Source organism: Penaeus chinensis, chromosome 25 (genome assembly GCF_019202785.1).
Source record: "Penaeus chinensis breed Huanghai No. 1 chromosome 25, ASM1920278v2, whole genome shotgun sequence".
NCBI classification, from domain to species: Eukaryota; Metazoa; Arthropoda; class Malacostraca; order Decapoda; family Penaeidae; genus Penaeus; species Penaeus chinensis.
The window spans coordinates 939,252-956,751 of NC_061843.1; the positions used below are offsets into that span (position 1 = coordinate 939,252).

Here is a 17,500-nt window from a genome sequence, read left to right on the forward strand (position 1 = left end):
GCGTGTGAGTGTGAGTGTGAGTGTGAGTGCAAGTGTGTGTGTGTGTGTGTACAGAATCTATGTGTATGCTTAGGTGTATGTTTGTGTTAATGTGTAGGGTTGAGGGACACATATGCACAGATGTCATTTCTTTATTTTGAAACTGGTAATTTCAACATTCCAAACTATCACCATGTTTGGGACCCTAGCCCTGAATGTCTCAATTATCAAGAGATGCTAATGTGTGAAATCAAACTACTTACCATAATTCTTTTATCTAAAACCATACATTGCATATTATGTGCATAGGTTTTTGAGAAAAATGCAAGTGATTTCCTTTTCATTTGTACATTCCCCAGAAATATATAAACAATGCCTTCCATCTCGCATGCTAAACTTCCATCCTTGAGTTGCAATTTGCAGTTTATGTATATACAATGTATGCAATAGGTTTCATTGCAAAACTGTGAGCTTGGGAATGTGTTTAGAACCATTTGTGTAATTATCTTCATGCTCTCAAAAGTCTCTTAATCACTCTTTATGTACTAATCACCTAAACACAGCAATCCTAAATGAAGTTGCTATCTCATAGTGGTACAGGGGAGTAAGAACAGTTGATGCCGTGTGTCTTCAAGCTGCTATGTATATAGATTATCTTTCTCAAAATATGCTATGTGTCACAGGGTACTTGATAAAAAAAAATGTTGGTTATGAAAACATGTTTAGTCAAACAACCCATTTCATCAACCCTGAAATTAAAAAAACACTGCCTTTCAACAGACAGCTGAAAACCCTTTTATTACGACTACTGATCAATTAATGAGCAGGGTTAGTGCCCAGGAAGACGCACTGCAGCCCCCACCCTGTGTTGTCAATCGCATAGGTACCTCTTGGTTAGCCAGCTCACCAGGTTTAGGCCCCATCCATTTGACTTCCCCACGACAGCTTTGATCAATCTGCTCAAGTTATGACTTGCTAGGTCCCTGTCTAGACACAATCCTGATGGCCAGTTTGGTTGGACACTGATGGTACTGCCATGATCTAACAGAAGGACCTGGTACAGAAAGCATGAAGATGAAACTCTAGGGCATAGGCTTGAAACTCTAGGGCATAGGCTTACTGCATCGACTGCCTTATAGTAAGACCTGCAACATCCAAGGACATGAAGACACAGAGATGGTCCTAGTCACAGAAACCAGCATCTCCAAGAAAATCTACAGAGTTCATAACTTTTGCTGACAGGTTAATCAATCAGCTGACTTTCTGGTTTAACAGTCCCAAGTCTTGAACAGTAATATCAATAATCTGCAAGACAAGTAGAAAAACAAAATATTGGACCCACATAGAATATGGAGGAACGTCTTCCCAAGACTGAAAACAAAAATTTCTTGTCAAGACATGAATTTTGTTCCATCAAACTGCCCTCCAAAATTTAAAAAACAGAAAAAGGAAATAGGCAAAGGAAAGCTATATCTTCTTAATATTAGGAGTTTCTAACAAATAATACCTAAATAAGCTAAATAAAAAAATCAACCATCTTAATCGAAGCTGAAATCTTACTAATTTTGTAATCAAATAAGTAGTTAAAAGAAAAAGAAATAAATATGACATTAAATTCTATCAATATTTTTTTGGGATACACTTTTAGGTGTAGGTTACACTAAATTGTTCTGACAAATGAAACAAAATACTGAAGTCCTGATCAATTCAAAACAAATTGTCTCTTCATTATTCCTTGAATTCCCAATTCGTTCTATGATGGTTAGGGAAGAAAGAGCACTATAAAATAGAACAAAAAGATTCTTAAAAAATTTTAAATTTAAAAATGCAGGAAGAGCAGCATATACACGTCCTGTATTTATTCCTTCAGCACAAAAGCTATTTTACCTGGCTATTACTCGACAATAAACAATACGTATAGACAGTTCATTTCCAAGGAAAAGGTCTTCCTTTCTAACACCATCTGTAATCTAAACCTTTGAGTTAATGAAGAAGATGATGTAAGAGGGTGATGCTTTTCTTACACGTGTGAAAATAAATAATGATCTCGCCATGAGAACACACAGCAAGTATAACAGTATTGTGCGCTATATGTGATACTACGAGTGTCTTCTTTCAGTCGACACGGTGCAAACCATTCTGACTGCTCGCTGATTTCCAATACAAGGAATGGGGTTAGTATGTTGCAGTCAAGCATGGCTGAAAAGAACTTGCCGAGAGGCCAAACAACTATAATATGTGCCTGAAATTACATGCTAAAACCGCACCTTCAGTGTTGTTTCTGTCAATGATTCTTCCTAAGGGAAAGAAGGTTAGATAACAATCATATTATCATCTTCACCAAAGGAGTTTCTACATTTCAGATTTCTAAAATGTATACTAGCTTGTAAGATGAAATATATTCTCACAACTACAGAGAAGTCATTGTGCACACAGCCTGCTAATAAATGTCATATCATCACACCTCTGCATCCTGGCTTTGCTGACGAGGTGCAGTTCACTTCATCTGAACCGTCACGGCAATCGTTTTCCATGTCGCATCTCCAGTGGGGCTCAATGCACCGGCCATTTGCACACCTGCAAAAGTTTAAGATAATTCAATAAATCTAGGCATCATAAGATCTTTCTCTTTCGATTTAAAATTATTTCAAAATTATTATAAGAAAAGAGATTCATATTTGCTAAACAGTAACAGTACTTTGTAAGTCACTTTCCCTACTGCCCCCTTCTAAGTGAACGACTCTTCAAAATGTCAAGTTTCAGAATTTGTTAATGCATCAAACCACAACAAAGGAGTCACTTTTATGTAGACTTTGCCTCAGAGGGAACTATTCTTTCCCTGAGAATCACTATCAGAATGTTTAAACCTATGTCAGTCAGCTCCCCCCACAAAAAAGACACAAAAACAATGAGGACTAGAGTTCAATTAGTACAACCTTGACTAATGGTAAACCTACTACATTCAGCAGACTGGAAGAGATGAAAAATAAAAACAAAATGGAAGAATGAAAAGAAAAAATGCAAGGAAGATTTGAGGAGAGGACAAAGGTAACCAAGTCACTTAAATTTCCTATATTTCTTACTTGAAAGTGCTCTCCGGGCATTCCGCATACTGGCAACCATCCTCGTCTGAGAGGTCACCACAGTCGTTGTCAAAGTCACAGCGCCAGCTCTGTGCGATACACTGGCCGTTTTTGCACTGCCAGGATGGTGGTTCACATGATTTGTGGCCACATTCCTTCCCATCCTGTATCATGGTATAAGAAAGAGAAATGTTTCTTTTCATATTTCTTACACATCTTTCCTAACTGCTTTTATAAAATTTTCTTGCAAAATCCTCCTACTATCTGCATCTATGTTTTTGTTTTGTTTTTTTGCTTAATCCTTTCACCGTCCATCACTTCCTCTCTTCAGATAAATCTTTAAACGATTCCTCTCTTTAGATCCCTTTTAACCCTATATGTACTTCTTTTCTTCCCAACTTCCTTCACACAGCATTCTATCAATTTCAATCTCTTTCTTCTTTTCACCTTCCTATCTCCTATCTCTCCTCTCCCACTCACCTCCTTTTCCTATCATTACTAACATTCCTGTGAAATTCCACTAAAACTGAGGAAGAAAAGAAAGAACGAAAAAAAAAAAAAAAATCTATCTATCAATTAATCCCTTCACTTTTACAACACTAGAAAAAAAAAAAAAAAAATCACAAAAAATGTACTTAATGATAAACAAATAAAATAAAAACTAATCCATTTTTCAGTATCAACATCAACAGCAAACAGCAACTCACCTCATCCGAGTTGTCGCCACAGTCGTTGTCGGAGTCGCACACCCACTGCTTCGGAATGCACCTGCCTGAGTTGCACTTGAAGAAGTTGTGTGGGCAGGTGTTCTCCTCCGCCTTGCAGGTACCGTCACTCAAAATGGGCGAGCCATCAGGACAAGAACATGTCTCGATTAATCCATTTCGGGTGATCTGTTATGTTTGGACAAAAAAAAGTGATGTCAGCCATAAACAAATGCATAATTACGAAATCTGACAACTTTGTGATGTACATCTTATGATAATAATGGACATTTTAGTAAATAAATTTACCTTTATTTGAGAAAAGATATAAATGCACAAGGAATCTGAAAAATTGTTCTGATCATTTTACAAGAAATGTTGCATGTTACATAGACTGGTTAAAATATTAATCTAATAATTTAAAATCTCTTAATTAAAGATTTTAACCCCTTGGAGACGGGTGTAGAAAACTAAAAAAAAAAAACATCAAGCCAAATCACCGCCTCGGAGCGCCACATTTCGAGCGGTTTGTTATAACATCTAGAGACGTGACCCTGTCGGGAAGGGGTTAATATCCATATATTGTTTACAAACTACATAACTCTAAAACATACCTTCATGCCTTGAGGACACAAGCAAGCAAACTCGTTATTTGGACGACCCATGCAGAGGTATGGGCACTGCGTGTTATTTCTGAAAAAGAAAAAAAAATTCTACATAGATATATAAATCTTTGATAATATAAAAACTATAAATAAGATCTTCAACCCATTCCATAAAAAAAAAAAAACTCTGAAAAAGGGTCAAACCTATTACACTCTCAGCTAAATAAAATCACCCTATTCACAATCACTGCCTATACACCATAATCCCGATATTGCACTTGGACCTTGGCATTAACACAATACACTTACGTGCAAGCATTAGACCCCTGTTGCGACCAATGGCCAAACACTTTGAGGTCAACCAGCCCACTCCGGCTCATGTTGCCGACCGTGGAAATGCCCCAGCCGAAATTTTTGTCGGCCTGCAGAACCTGGTGCACCTGCCAATCATCCCAGAAGAGGAGCGACTTGTACACGCCAACAGCGAATGGCTGAATAACCTTGTCCTGAGCAAAGAGAATGATGAAGGGGAAATTATCACACAGTTATCATAAAGCAAACAGTATTATACTCATACATACTTTATGAACTGCAAATTCTTGTCTCTACTGAGCCTATAAAGTCAAGGCACTTACACTATCAGAAATTATTTTCCTCATGCCCTTTCCGTCTAAGTCAGCAGAGGCTATGTAATCTAGCTTGGCATCGGCAAAGAAGATGCTTTCCGTCTGGAAGTCTATTGTGATGCCATTGGGCCAACCGACAACCGTGTGATCAAAGAGAACCTGAAATTAAGTATGTGGTAAACCCAAGATATGCATAAATCTCTCAAAAGAGATATACCTAAACAGAATTATAAAATTATTAAGGATACATAAATAAATATACATAATAGAAAATATATGATCAGTCATATTAACATTAACAGCAGCAGCAGCAACAACAATAACAATGATAACAATAATAATAATTATAATTATAATAATAGTAATAGTAATAGTAATAGTAATAGTAATAGTAATAGTAATAGTCATAGTCATAGTCATAGTCATAGTCATAGTCATAGTCATAGTCATAGTCATAGTCATAGTCATAGTCATAGTCATAGTCATAGTCATAGTAATAGTAATAGTAATAGTTATAATAATAATAATAATAATAATAATAATAATAATAATAATAATAATAATAATAATAATAATAATGATAATAATAGTAATAATAATACTAATGACAGTTATAATAATAATAACAATAATGATAATGATAGTAATAATAACAATAACAATGATAATAATAATGATATAAATAATAGTAATAATAATAGTAATAATAGTAGTATTAGTAATAATAATAATAATAATAATAATAATAATAATAATAATAATAATAATAATTTAAAAAAATAATAATAACAATAATAATGAGAAGAATAACAACAACAAAAAACATAATGATAATGATAATAAAAATTATAAAGAGAGAGAGAAAGAGAGAGAGAGAGAGAGAGAGAGAGAGAGAGAGAGAGAGAGAGAGAGAGAGAGAGAGAGAGAGAGAGAGAGAGAGAGAGAGAGAGAGTGAGAGAGTGAGAGAGAGAGAGAGAGAAATTACTCAAGGGACAACTGGCAGTCCTAGAGTATAAACTGAAAGACAATTGAAATGAAGTGAATATCATAATTGCACTTTGAATACATATAGAATAATGTAAGCATTTAGACATCAAAGTACTAACCTTCCAATTTGTGCCGTCCAAGTATGTTCTTGCGACTTTAGGGTTTGTTTCAGACCAATCGGTAATGTACAAATACCTGAAAATAAAGAAGTGAGTCATAAACACAACTGTCAGCAAGAATCTATTCATGTGTGATTGAAAAAAAAATAGAAAAAAAAATTAGAAAAAAAAAAAAATAATTACCATATCAATATATGACTGTTTCATGAGCTCTCTCTCTCTCTCTCCCTCCTTCTCCCTCTCCCTCTCCCTCTCCCTCTCCCTCTCCCTCTCCCTCTCCCTCTCCCTCTCCCTCTCCCTCTCCCTCTCCCTCTCCCTCTCCCTCTCCTTCTCCTTCTCCTTCTCCTTCTCCTTCTCCTTCTCCTTCTCCTTCTCCTTCTCCTTCTCCTTCTCCTTCTCCTCTCCCTCTCCTTCTCCTTCTCCTTCTCCTTCTCCTTCTCCTTCTCCTTCTCCTTCTCCTTCTCCTTCTCCTTCTCCTTCTCCTTCTCCTTCTCCTTCTCCTTCTCCTTCTCCTTCTCCTTCTCCTTCTCCTTCTCTTCTTCTTCTCCTTCTCCTTCTCCTTCTCCTTCTCCTTCTCCTTCTCCTTCTCCTTCTCCTTCTCCTTCTCCTTCTCCTTCTCCTTCTCCTTCTCCTTCTCCTTCTCCCTCCTTCTCCTTCTCCTTCTCCTTCTCCTTCTCCTTCTCCTTCTCCTTCTCCTTCTCCTTCTCCTTCTCCCTCTCTCACCCTCTCCCTTTCTCCTCTCACCGTCTCACTCTCTCCTTTTCTCACCCTCTCCCTCTCACTCTCTCCTTCTATCACTCTCTCACCCTCTCCCTCTCACTCTCTCACTCTCTCCTTTTATCACTCTCTCACCCTCTCCCTCTCACTCTCACTCTCTCACCCTCTCCCTCTCACTCTCACTCTCTCACCCTATCCCTATCCCTCTCACTCTCACTCTCTCACCCTCTCCCTCTCACTCTCTCACCCTCTCCCTCTCACTCTCTCACCCATTCTCTCTCACTCTCTTACCCTCTCCCTCTCCCTCTCTTACCCTCTCCCTCTCCCTCTCTTACCCTCTCCCTCTCCCTCTCTCACCCTCTCCCTCTCCGTCTCTCCCTCTCCCCCTCTCCCTCTCTCCCTCTCTCCCTCTCTCCTTCTCTCACCCTCTTCCTCTCTCCTTCTCTCACCCTCTTCCTCTTTCCTTCTCTCACCCTCTCCCTCTCTCCCTCTCTCCTTCTCTCACCCTCTCCCTCTCTCCATCTCTCACCCTCTCCCTCTCTTACATCCACTCCCTCTCTCACCCTCTTCCTCTCCCTTTCCCTTTCCCTCTCTCTCACTCTCACTCTCTCTCTCTTTAACTCTCTCCCTCCTTCCCCCTCTCCCTCCTTCCCCCTCTCCCTCCTTCCCCCTCTCCCTCCTTCCCCCTCTCCCTCCTTCCCCCTCTCCCTCCTTCCCCCTCTCCCCCTCACTCACTCACTCACTCACTCACTCACTCACTCACTCACTCACTCACTCACTCACTCCTTCCCTCCTTCCCTCCTTCCCTCCTTCCCTCCTTCCCTCCCTCCCTCCTTCCTTCCCTCCCTCCCTCCCTCCCTCCCTCCCTCCCTCCCTCCCTCCCTCCCTCCCTCCCTCCCTCCCTCCCTCCCTCCCTCCCTCCCTCCCTCCCTCCCTCCCTCCCTCCCTCCCTCCCTCCCTCTCCCTCTCTTCCTCCACACATCCATGTACACAGTATAAAGCCAGAATACAAACCCTCGGAGAGGATGAACCGCAATGCCCCTCGGATTATCTAGGTCTTTGTCTGTCAGCAACGACCTCCTCATCCTTCCGTAGTTGTGGATGTTGGTCCTTATGACCTCTACAGACTTGAGCTCTCCATCGACAAAGTAGAGGTTATTTGAAATCCAATCGAAAGAAAGTCCCTCCACGCTCTGCAGGTCCGTGTCAACGAGGACTTCAACATCGGAGTGTCCATCAAAGCACAACCGCTAGAAACCAGTCATTTAGTCAGTGCTTTGAGATAATCATACTGATAAAGAGTAATCTGAACCTACCTATCTTACATACATTAATCCCCAATAAAAATTTTCTGGTCTTCCCCTTTCCCATACTATAAAACACAAGAAAGCTAAATCATACCTAACCCAATGCCGACAGGGGAAAAAAAAAAAAAAAGGGGGAAATGCTGTGCTCATTTTCTATATTCTTTTAAAAATGTCTCTGCATATAGATAGCTCTGCTAGTGCTTAGCCACAAAAGAGTCAATTACTAGACCTTGTGACTTTACCCGATTTGAATTGATGGGAAAATTTATTTTACTAGTGCTATGAATAGCAATGGTGGTATTTTTATTATAAACATTATAATTACTATAATATTATAAACATTTGTAACATAAGATAACGTAAAATATTTTCGTAAATCAAAGAAAAGGGTAAACGGACGAGACCAGCATCAAACAAGTACTCACAGTGGGCATAGCACGTACATACACGTCATGCCCGTCGGCATTGGGTTAAATGACAGAGGTAATCCATATGAAAATATCTTCATCAAATACATGTATGGTAAACCTAAAAACAAAAAACAAAAAACAGACATCTCTATATTAGCACAAAAATGGAAAAAAGTGAAAAAGAAACAGAATACAAAAGATCGAAAGAAAATCAAAATGTTTGATCTATTAGAACAGATCTTTGTGAATCCAAAAGAGTGAAAGTAAAACAGGAAATGGTATATAAGATAGAAAACATATAAGGATGTAATCAAATACATCATACTGAGAGCAGATTCTGAGAAACGATGACAAAATCGGGTATCAATACACAACCATAAAATAAAGGAAAGCTCTCAATGGAAATTTGCATATCAATGTTCTAGCTACTGTATTAATGAGTATTAATTCTTTTTTATACTTCCTTCCCTCCCAGATGACAAATAAGTAATGCTCACCTTAATACCCAGGTTATCTTTATTGATGTCTGACCAATAGATGCAATTATTCTTCATGTCAAAATCTAAGGCAATGACCATCTTCAAATTTGGTATCGGCAGAGGACGAAGACCAGCACCAGGATCTACCAAGTTGTACCGCAGAATTTCCTGCCGTGCTGACACTAACAAAAATTCCTGCTCTTTCCTGTAACAAAAATACACAAAATGCCACCTATGAAATCCCAACTTATTTCATTATTCAACACTATCACTCCAATTAAATAATAATAATAATAATAATAACATTAATAACTAACACTTTTACTCTAATGAAATGCACAAAGCATGTGAAAGTCAACAAATAACTTACGACACAGGGCAGGCAGTGATGGTTGGAAGGTACATGTAGTCTCGACCACCTTCACATGTATCGCCAGGAATTTTACGATAGCCTTTTGTCCTATTATAGAACTCTCCCGGCTTGCAGCTGAGAGGGACTGCTTGGGGGTCAAAATTGAAATTGCTGTCCACAATGCATATCTGAGTTCCCATATTATCCTTGTAGCCGTAATCACATTCAAAATCTTCTCGGTTGCAAGGACAGTTCTCCACTGAAATTGGCCTGTCATAATTCTGGCCATTGTAGCAATTTGAGTGGCCGATTCTTCGCTCGTATACCTCCTTCCTTCCAAGGAGACAAAGCCTTCCACTTCGACCATCCGAGGGCGACCATGTTTTGTAGTCTTCTGGTTTGCACGAGTACCTGAACACCGGTGCCATATCCACCTGTGAAAAACATTTACCAGGTATAGCATCAGTAGTGAGACATCTTAATCCCCTAAATTCTCAATACAAGTCAGCTTTAAATAGTGAAAAAAATTACAAATAAAGAAACCAATTAACTATCACAAAAATACATTCAATTTAAAAGAGTATTAACCTTGATAATGATCCACTGGTGTTCATGCTCTACTCTTGAACCAAAGAGTGTAAATATGGTTGTGTTCTCCCCAGGTTCAGTCAGGAGTGCAAATATACGTAATTTCTGGAAACAATTCAATCATGTGATTATGGACCATTAATTTTCCTATAATGTACATATATTGCCAGAAATATGTCAGTACTACCAACTGACATACAAAGCTAATATGACAATCATGATCTTTTTCTGAAGATGACAGTACTGATATCATGTAATACATAACAATATAAACCAAGCCAAAGGTCCCAAACCCAACCTCTTTGAAGAACTGATGGGTCTGCCACGTCTCGCCATCATCAGTTGAATAATTCAGCTCATTGGTCTCGCCTCCAGCCTTGTACATCTGCACGGCCACAATGACTCCTCCATGATCACCAAATGTATAGAGGTAATTGCCTTTCAAAACCTGAAATTCAAGGAGTCATTAATATAACTAATTGTTAAGGTCCTGTAATATGGGCAAAAAGCAACTTTTGGTGAATATCCGTACTACAGCTGGAGGGAAATTTATGGAAAATAACCTTTAAATCATGTAGCTATTGAGGCTTTGCATTACCAAGTGCATACCTCTTGTAAATTAGTATTCCTGTCTAACCTATTAAAAGGACACTAACTAATATACAAGATTTGGAATTACTGACATTATTTATTCTTATAAACTGGTGAATACTTGATGAATAAACTAATTACAAAAAGACACATGACGTTAAAACTATATACTGTCTTAAATTGCAGGTCCCCTGGAGATCCTTTTGCATACTCCAGTTTTGGGAATCTCTGCCTTAAAATATACTAATATCAACATGTGATGAAAGTCATGAATCATAGCTATATAGAGCAATTTACGAAGAATGCCCAAAAATACATGGAGTTCAAAAGAATTTCTGGCAATCACCAAGAGACCATACAGTCAATGTAATTACTGACTGAGGGCTTGACATGTATGTGCACTCTATCACAACAACATAGTTATGATTTTCTTACCTCAACCCAATTGATACCAGCATCTGATGACAGGTAAAGTGCTGGGTGCCCCTTCAGTGAAGCTCCAATCGTACCTGTAGCAATTATAAGACCTGGTGCGCTCTTCTTACTGAGTACTGGCAAGTCATGAGCCGATGGGTAGAGGTGACTCAGCTCCTGACTTACGTGCAAGGAACAGCTACTTTCCTGGAATTTCAAAGTCTTGGTATAATTCATTGCAATTTAGAGTGCTCAGGTCATATGAAATGGAAAAGAGATTAATGATGATAGCATGATTTATCTACATTTATTAAAGGATAATTGTTTCAATCACAATCCATAAAAAGATAATTGTTTGATTATACATTTCCTGCAACGTTTGAGCTTGATAGTATATCGCATAATCTGTACTGATTAGCATTTATTTAGGGAAGTTAAATAAACATTCTACGGGAGCTTAAGTAGGCCCAGTAATGTTGTTGCCTATAACTTTTCCTTAGTAAGAACAAGTTATAATTATGAAGCTACAAAATCTTAAGAAATTTAGTTTTTATCATTATGTTAAATATGGCACTGCTAACAGTATTTGAAACACCAAAGGTATCACTTAGTGTCCAGAATGGTTATATCTTTCTAGTATTAAAGACCAGCTTTTATTCCCACATATATTCTCCTCAAATAATTTTAACCCAATGGCGCCGGGTATAGCAAATTAAAAAAAACTCTACGCTCTGGCGAACGGCGGCAGCGCGCCGACTCTGAGCGCGTGATATTGGTCCATCAAGCCGAATCATTGCCTCGGGGCGTTTTGGCGCGGCGCCGCTGCGGACAGCCGCAAGCCGCACATCGTGCGTATTGTTATGACGGCGATAGCCGTGACCCGTCGCCATTGGGTTAAAGTTAAAAATAAATAAATACAAAAATAATAAATATAAATCAATTAATAAGTAAATAAACTGGACGGCAGTGACAACAGTCATGAAGCTTTTTAAACTGCAGCACTGCATTTAGGGCGCCTTCCTTTGGCTACATTCTTAACTTACCCTTTTACAGTTGATTGTATTGCCATATGCATCCTTTTGTGGAGGTTGCAAAGGCTTCCACTGGGCACCCTGATTGAATGTGATGAGAGACGACAAGTGCTCTGGACGGAGTCTGCTTGGGATTTTGCTGAAGTCTGACACAAGTTGTGAGGCAATGAACACTCCACGTATGCCCTCCACTGGATGCAAGTCAGCAAATGTTTCTGATGCCACTTCACTGCAAACAGAAAGAGTGATGTTATCTCTTGCATATAGCCAGATGTGGGAGATATACACTATTAAAATCAAAAGAGGCAGAGAGACAGCAAAAGAAAAAAAGATACTTAAAGAAAAAAAACACACACACACTTCAACTTATTTTTCCATATTCATTGTAGCAAGTATAAATACCTGAGCCATGTGTCAACCCAGTTGGTCGAAGGGTTGAAGTACAAGATCCGTTCCAAAGAGAGCGAGAAGTTGACTTGGTGGTTGGAAGATCTTGGCACTGATGAGACATACAAGTTTGACAGAATCTCATCATGAGCCACACATACCATTATCTGAAAGACAAGATAAGTTATTTCACAAAAATAGTGTCAATCAAAGATGTCTCCCATAGCCTATTATGGTCAAGTTGCATACTCAGTTCTTTGTACTTTTCTTTTAACTTTATAAGTCAACAGTATGAGCTTCTCCAGTGCTTGAAAATTTCATTTATTACAAACAATAGAAAATATTCTCAATGGTATAAAAAATTTCCCTATAAAATGAGACCAATGTCTAACCGAATGACTTTTTTTTTCTTTCTTTTTATTCAAAGTTACATCATTATAGTAATAAACAGACAAAATATTAAACACACCACACCACATATTGAGTTTAAAAGATTACCTTTCCATTAGGGTAAGAAAATCACTAAAGAAAGCCTCAAAGCTGAGAGAGAGAGAGAAAAAAAAAAAAAAACAAAACAAACAGGAAGAGGATCAGGAGAAGGAAGAATAATAAGGATAGGAAAAAGACAAAAAGAAACGGAAACAAAACCCATTTCCTGACGAGGATACACCAACCGAAATACGAATCTTTAGAGTGATATGAAATCCTTCAGACTCGAATTCTGAAAAACAAAATCTTACCTGTCCTTCCGAGATGTCGGCAATGTAATAGTGCTGGTGTGTAAGGCTATTGGGGAACTCGGCAGCTAAAAAGGGTCCACCACGATAAGATATCCACATCTGAAGCGTTGTACTGATGGTACGGGATCCCAAGAGATGCTGAAAAAGGGTAATATAAGGTAATGGTTTTTGAATTTGTAAAATCAGAGAGAAAAATTAAGAAACAAACAAAAAATTATATGTATGCACTTATGTACAATGCATAATGAATAATGTGTGTGTGTGTGTGTGTGTGTGTGTGTGTGTGTGTGTGTGTGTGTGTGTGTGTGTGTGTGTGTGTGTGTGAGTGAGTGAGTGAGTGAGTGAGTGAGTGAGTGAGTGAGTGAGTGAGTGAGTGAGTGAGTGAGTGAGTGAGTGAGTGACTGAGTGAGTGAGTGAGTGACTGAGTGAGTGACTGAGTGAGTGACTGAGTGAGTGACTGAGTGAGTGACTGAGTGAGTGACTGAGTGAGTGACTGAGTGAGTGAGTGTGTATGTGCATGCACGTGCGTGCTGATTTATTTTATTTACATTGTATTTATGTATCTCTAGATCAGTAGTTCTTAAACTTTTTGCTACCATGCTTTCTCTAGAAATTTGTCCTCCCCTACATGTCCCCCTTGCAACTATGAATAAAATTCCCTCCCAGATTTTTTTTTTTTAATTAAAAATATGTTCTTAGTCTTTTTACCGAGTATGAATTATTTGATGATTATTTGACAATGCTCTGACTGAAAAGAATAAATTTAATCAGAGAAATTCTTTTTTTTTTTTTTCCCAAAAGCTTGAGCCCCCCTTGGAAATTACTGATGCTTCTCCCCCTCCCCCCCTACAGGTAAAGAACCACTGCTGTAGCTCATTCAACACAATAAAATTAAGAAACATTTACAAGTCAAACTCTATTTACTGTTTCCCAATCAGTTTTCTATGTTCATTTAAAAAAAGGGAAGACATATCTTACCACTCTCTTGATGGCAAAGAGAAACTCATCTTTAACTTCAAAATCTTCCACCTGACTGATGACTGTGTTAGGTGTGAGGCCCTCTCTGAAATTTGAGAACAAGAGGGACATTTATGGTTTACTATTAAGAATGCCACTTATTACACAGTTTACATAATGATGCAGACAAATTGTTTGCTTTTTAGTGGTGGGGGTATCCTGTGTTAAGTTACCTGCTTTGTTTAGAATAACTCTATTGATATGTTTTACTGAGGTGACGGATATCTATGAGGAAGTACAATCATAACAGATTATAAAGATTATGTTGAAAAATTGCAAACATTTAAAATGAAGGAATCAAGAATATCATTTAGCAATAGGATCACATGTGAACTATCACAATTCTGGTGTCTGTTTGTAACCTATACCTTAAATTCTGTCTCTGCTAAAAGAGAAAGTTATCACAGATTATGGAAGTCATAATGTATGTTGAGTGAAGGAATAACTTAGGAATATTTTGCAACAAGAACTGACAGTGGAGAGCAACCAATCGTCATCACCTCGCGAACATCATACCTAAACAGCATCTGCGAAGACAGGACTGTAGCTTCTCCGGTAGGTTCCTCACGCACAATGTAAAGAGTGGGTGGAGATGTCATCTCAGACCAGTAGTATGTCTTGACGTACCGTCCAATCACCCTCCATTGTGCGCCAAAGTCTTCACTAATCCACAACTGGTGAAAGGAGAGTATTTCTTGAAATAATAATCCTACTTTTCTAAAAGATAATGTGTAGTCTATATTGCTTTAGAGGAATTGTTTAGAAAAACAGACAAAAATAATCCAATATCAATAACAGTTAAAAATACAACTAACCCGTCGTTCTTTATCTTCAATGTCATAGACGAGAAGAACCTCTGCATTCACTGGATGATGGCTTACTTCCGAAGGGGTGAAAAAGACCTCATGAGACGTCACATTCCGGCAGTAGTCTCTGGTCACATAGATGATTTTGTTGATGATGTCCGTAAACACAAACTGCAGGGGGGGAAATGAATCATTTAACACCCTAAAGTTATGATACTAGCTTACATAAGACGAATATAACATACCATAACCTGTAAGTTCAAAAACAAACCACTTATACTGATAATATATACCAAAAAGATATGTGATGAAATACGTTTCAAGACCAGCTTACCACTGAGGTGAATTTATCATTCTTGTACATCTTGTTAATGATGGCTGGCTTTTGAGAAGCGTTTCGAAAATTGCTCGTCTTGTCCTGAAATGTCGATCCGTAGTCGTAGGACACGTATACATTTGACGTTGACGACTCATCCTGGACTGAGTCGCGTGTCATGCACACCACTACTTTACTTCCCTCTCCAGCCCAATTTATGATCAACTGGTGATGACTGTCATTGACCAATTTATGCTGCAGAGAAAAAGATGGTCAGATAGTTAGAGATCCTCATCAAAATTAAAACATTTAAAGATATCCATTTAATAAATAAAAAAAGACATGACAATAATAACAAATATATAAATAAAACTTTTAAAGCTGTATATATTTCAACCATAAAGAAAAAGAAGAAAAATATGACAGAAAAAATTTACTATGCAAAGAAATCTTCACCGTAATGACAGACCTAAATACTTATATCTATCTTTCTATCTATCTATATCTATACAAGTATGTATTTATGTGCTGCATATCTTCTTTCTTTCTTTTCGCTTGTGTTATCATTCAATATGAAATTAATACTGAAAATGGAAAAAGTGACCTAAACAAATCTAAGTAATGCCTGGCACATTTACATATTTCTTTGCATTTCAACTTTCTTCTTCAGTTTAACAAAATCTAAAGTCTGCCACATAAATTGCAAAGCAATGTGTAATGTTTCCGGCCTGGTACACTATGGGTATCCTGTGCACAATAAATTCTGATTTGTATCATCACCTATGTCAAAGTATATGGAGTAAGAAAGTGTTAGGACTTCTACATGGTTGTGGATTAACCATTAAACAATACAAGGACATGCCCTGTGCACTAAGCAATTGGGGTGGGGGCAACACAGAGTTCCGATACCATATATACAGTAGTCAATAAGGATTCCCAGATTTATAGACTGGGCACATCAGTCAATGAGACTTCTCTTTTGCAAATACTGCTCATATCAATAAAAACATCCATTGCTTAAAAGGATACGGGAAAACAGCTAAATGAATCCTGTAGAGTTTTTTCTTCTTAGATCCTTCCCCTAAACAAATGCCAACCTGAATCCTGAGAACGGACACAAAGATCCTGCGATTTCCCGCTTGCTGCCAAAATCTGACTATTTGCCGCAAAATATTTCAGGACAGGGTAATGTTCTTTCCTCATCACATGTGCATCTATCAAAGGTTTTGTTCATTTAAACATTCATCTATGACATAAGCATAAAAATATTTGTGCATATTCAATGTTGTACATTAACATTCAATTAATAAAAGATTTTAAATTGACATTCTTGGGTAACACCTTCAGACATGTATATTGTCGTGTGTTCCATTATAAAAGAGTTTAGACTCATTTGATCTTTGCTGATAAATCACCTGCATTAATAAGGTGTTGATAGATGTTTTGTCTGGGTAGAATACAAATTGGCCTTTGCCTGAGAGCCGACAGGTATAGACACAGCAGATCTTCTAAATATAGCAAGTTATGAGTGAGTTTTGGTTAAGCATGGCCTATGTACAAGAAACATCCTCTTTTGATAGCTGCTGTGGATACCTTTACGTCATTAACACAAATGAAAAATAGCAAACTTCCTGTTAATAATTATTGTACAGAAAACAACAAAATTATTAAAATTGAAACCAGAAGAGATAGAAAAAGAATTTACAAAATGCAAGTCAAACAACACTTGTAATTATAGCAATCAATCAGCAGAAAGTGGTAGTAAGCCCATAATGACAAGCCATAATTGCAAGCCCATAATGCCCATAATGGCAAGATAAACTAGCAGTGACTCAAGTAATTGCTATAGCCTCTGTGTCTTCAGCACTCAAAAGAAATAGAGAAAAATGACAAAAAAGGGGGGGAAGAGGACAAAAATAGAAAAGGGGGGGAAGGAGAAAGAGAAGAAAAAAAAATAGAAAAGGGGGGAGGGAGAAAGAGAGGGGGAAAAAAAAAGGATAAGACAAAATAGGCAAAAAGAGGCCTTCACTGCATATATTGTGGCAAGAAAGAGCTCACAGACCAACGCTGGGATTTGCCGTGTCGTACAGCCAGCTTGTTGGCCTTTGCAGAAGCACCGAAGGCACGGATGCCGCAGTGATTACTGATCGACTTCTCGGGCAAATGTTTTACTTTGAGAATTGCCTCTTTCAAATTTGTCAATATTACACAATTTTTTGTCTTAACCCTATTGGTATAATTA

The 17,500-nt window shown here is 38.0% G+C and overlaps 1 protein-coding gene across 2 annotated transcripts in view; it reads right to left on the bottom strand.

The window, feature by feature from the left end:
- The window catches only part of LOC125038771 (sortilin-related receptor-like), a 34,744-nt gene that overhangs the window by 15,751 nt on the left and 1,493 nt on the right, over window positions 1-17,500 (bottom strand). For both annotated transcript variants that reach the window (XM_047632361.1, XM_047632360.1), the window contains exons 2-21: window positions 15,277-15,513; window positions 14,952-15,113; window positions 14,653-14,810; window positions 14,098-14,182; window positions 13,120-13,257; window positions 12,395-12,546; window positions 12,005-12,221; window positions 10,983-11,168; window positions 10,255-10,404; window positions 9,957-10,061; window positions 9,387-9,802; window positions 9,035-9,221; window positions 7,835-8,070; window positions 6,104-6,179; window positions 5,007-5,156; window positions 4,681-4,877; window positions 4,381-4,459; window positions 3,770-3,955; window positions 3,063-3,226; window positions 2,444-2,556 (exon numbers count right to left, since the gene is read on the bottom strand). In XM_047632361.1, the coding sequence (XP_047488317.1) occupies window positions 2,444-2,556; window positions 3,063-3,226; window positions 3,770-3,955; window positions 4,381-4,459; window positions 4,681-4,877; window positions 5,007-5,156; window positions 6,104-6,179; window positions 7,835-8,070; window positions 9,035-9,221; window positions 9,387-9,802; window positions 9,957-10,061; window positions 10,255-10,404; window positions 10,983-11,168; window positions 12,005-12,221; window positions 12,395-12,546; window positions 13,120-13,257; window positions 14,098-14,182; window positions 14,653-14,810; window positions 14,952-15,113; window positions 15,277-15,513 (3,394 nt within the window). The remainder of the gene's footprint in view (window positions 1-2,443; window positions 2,557-3,062; window positions 3,227-3,769; window positions 3,956-4,380; window positions 4,460-4,680; window positions 4,878-5,006; window positions 5,157-6,103; window positions 6,180-7,834; window positions 8,071-9,034; window positions 9,222-9,386; window positions 9,803-9,956; window positions 10,062-10,254; window positions 10,405-10,982; window positions 11,169-12,004; window positions 12,222-12,394; window positions 12,547-13,119; window positions 13,258-14,097; window positions 14,183-14,652; window positions 14,811-14,951; window positions 15,114-15,276; window positions 15,514-17,500) is intronic.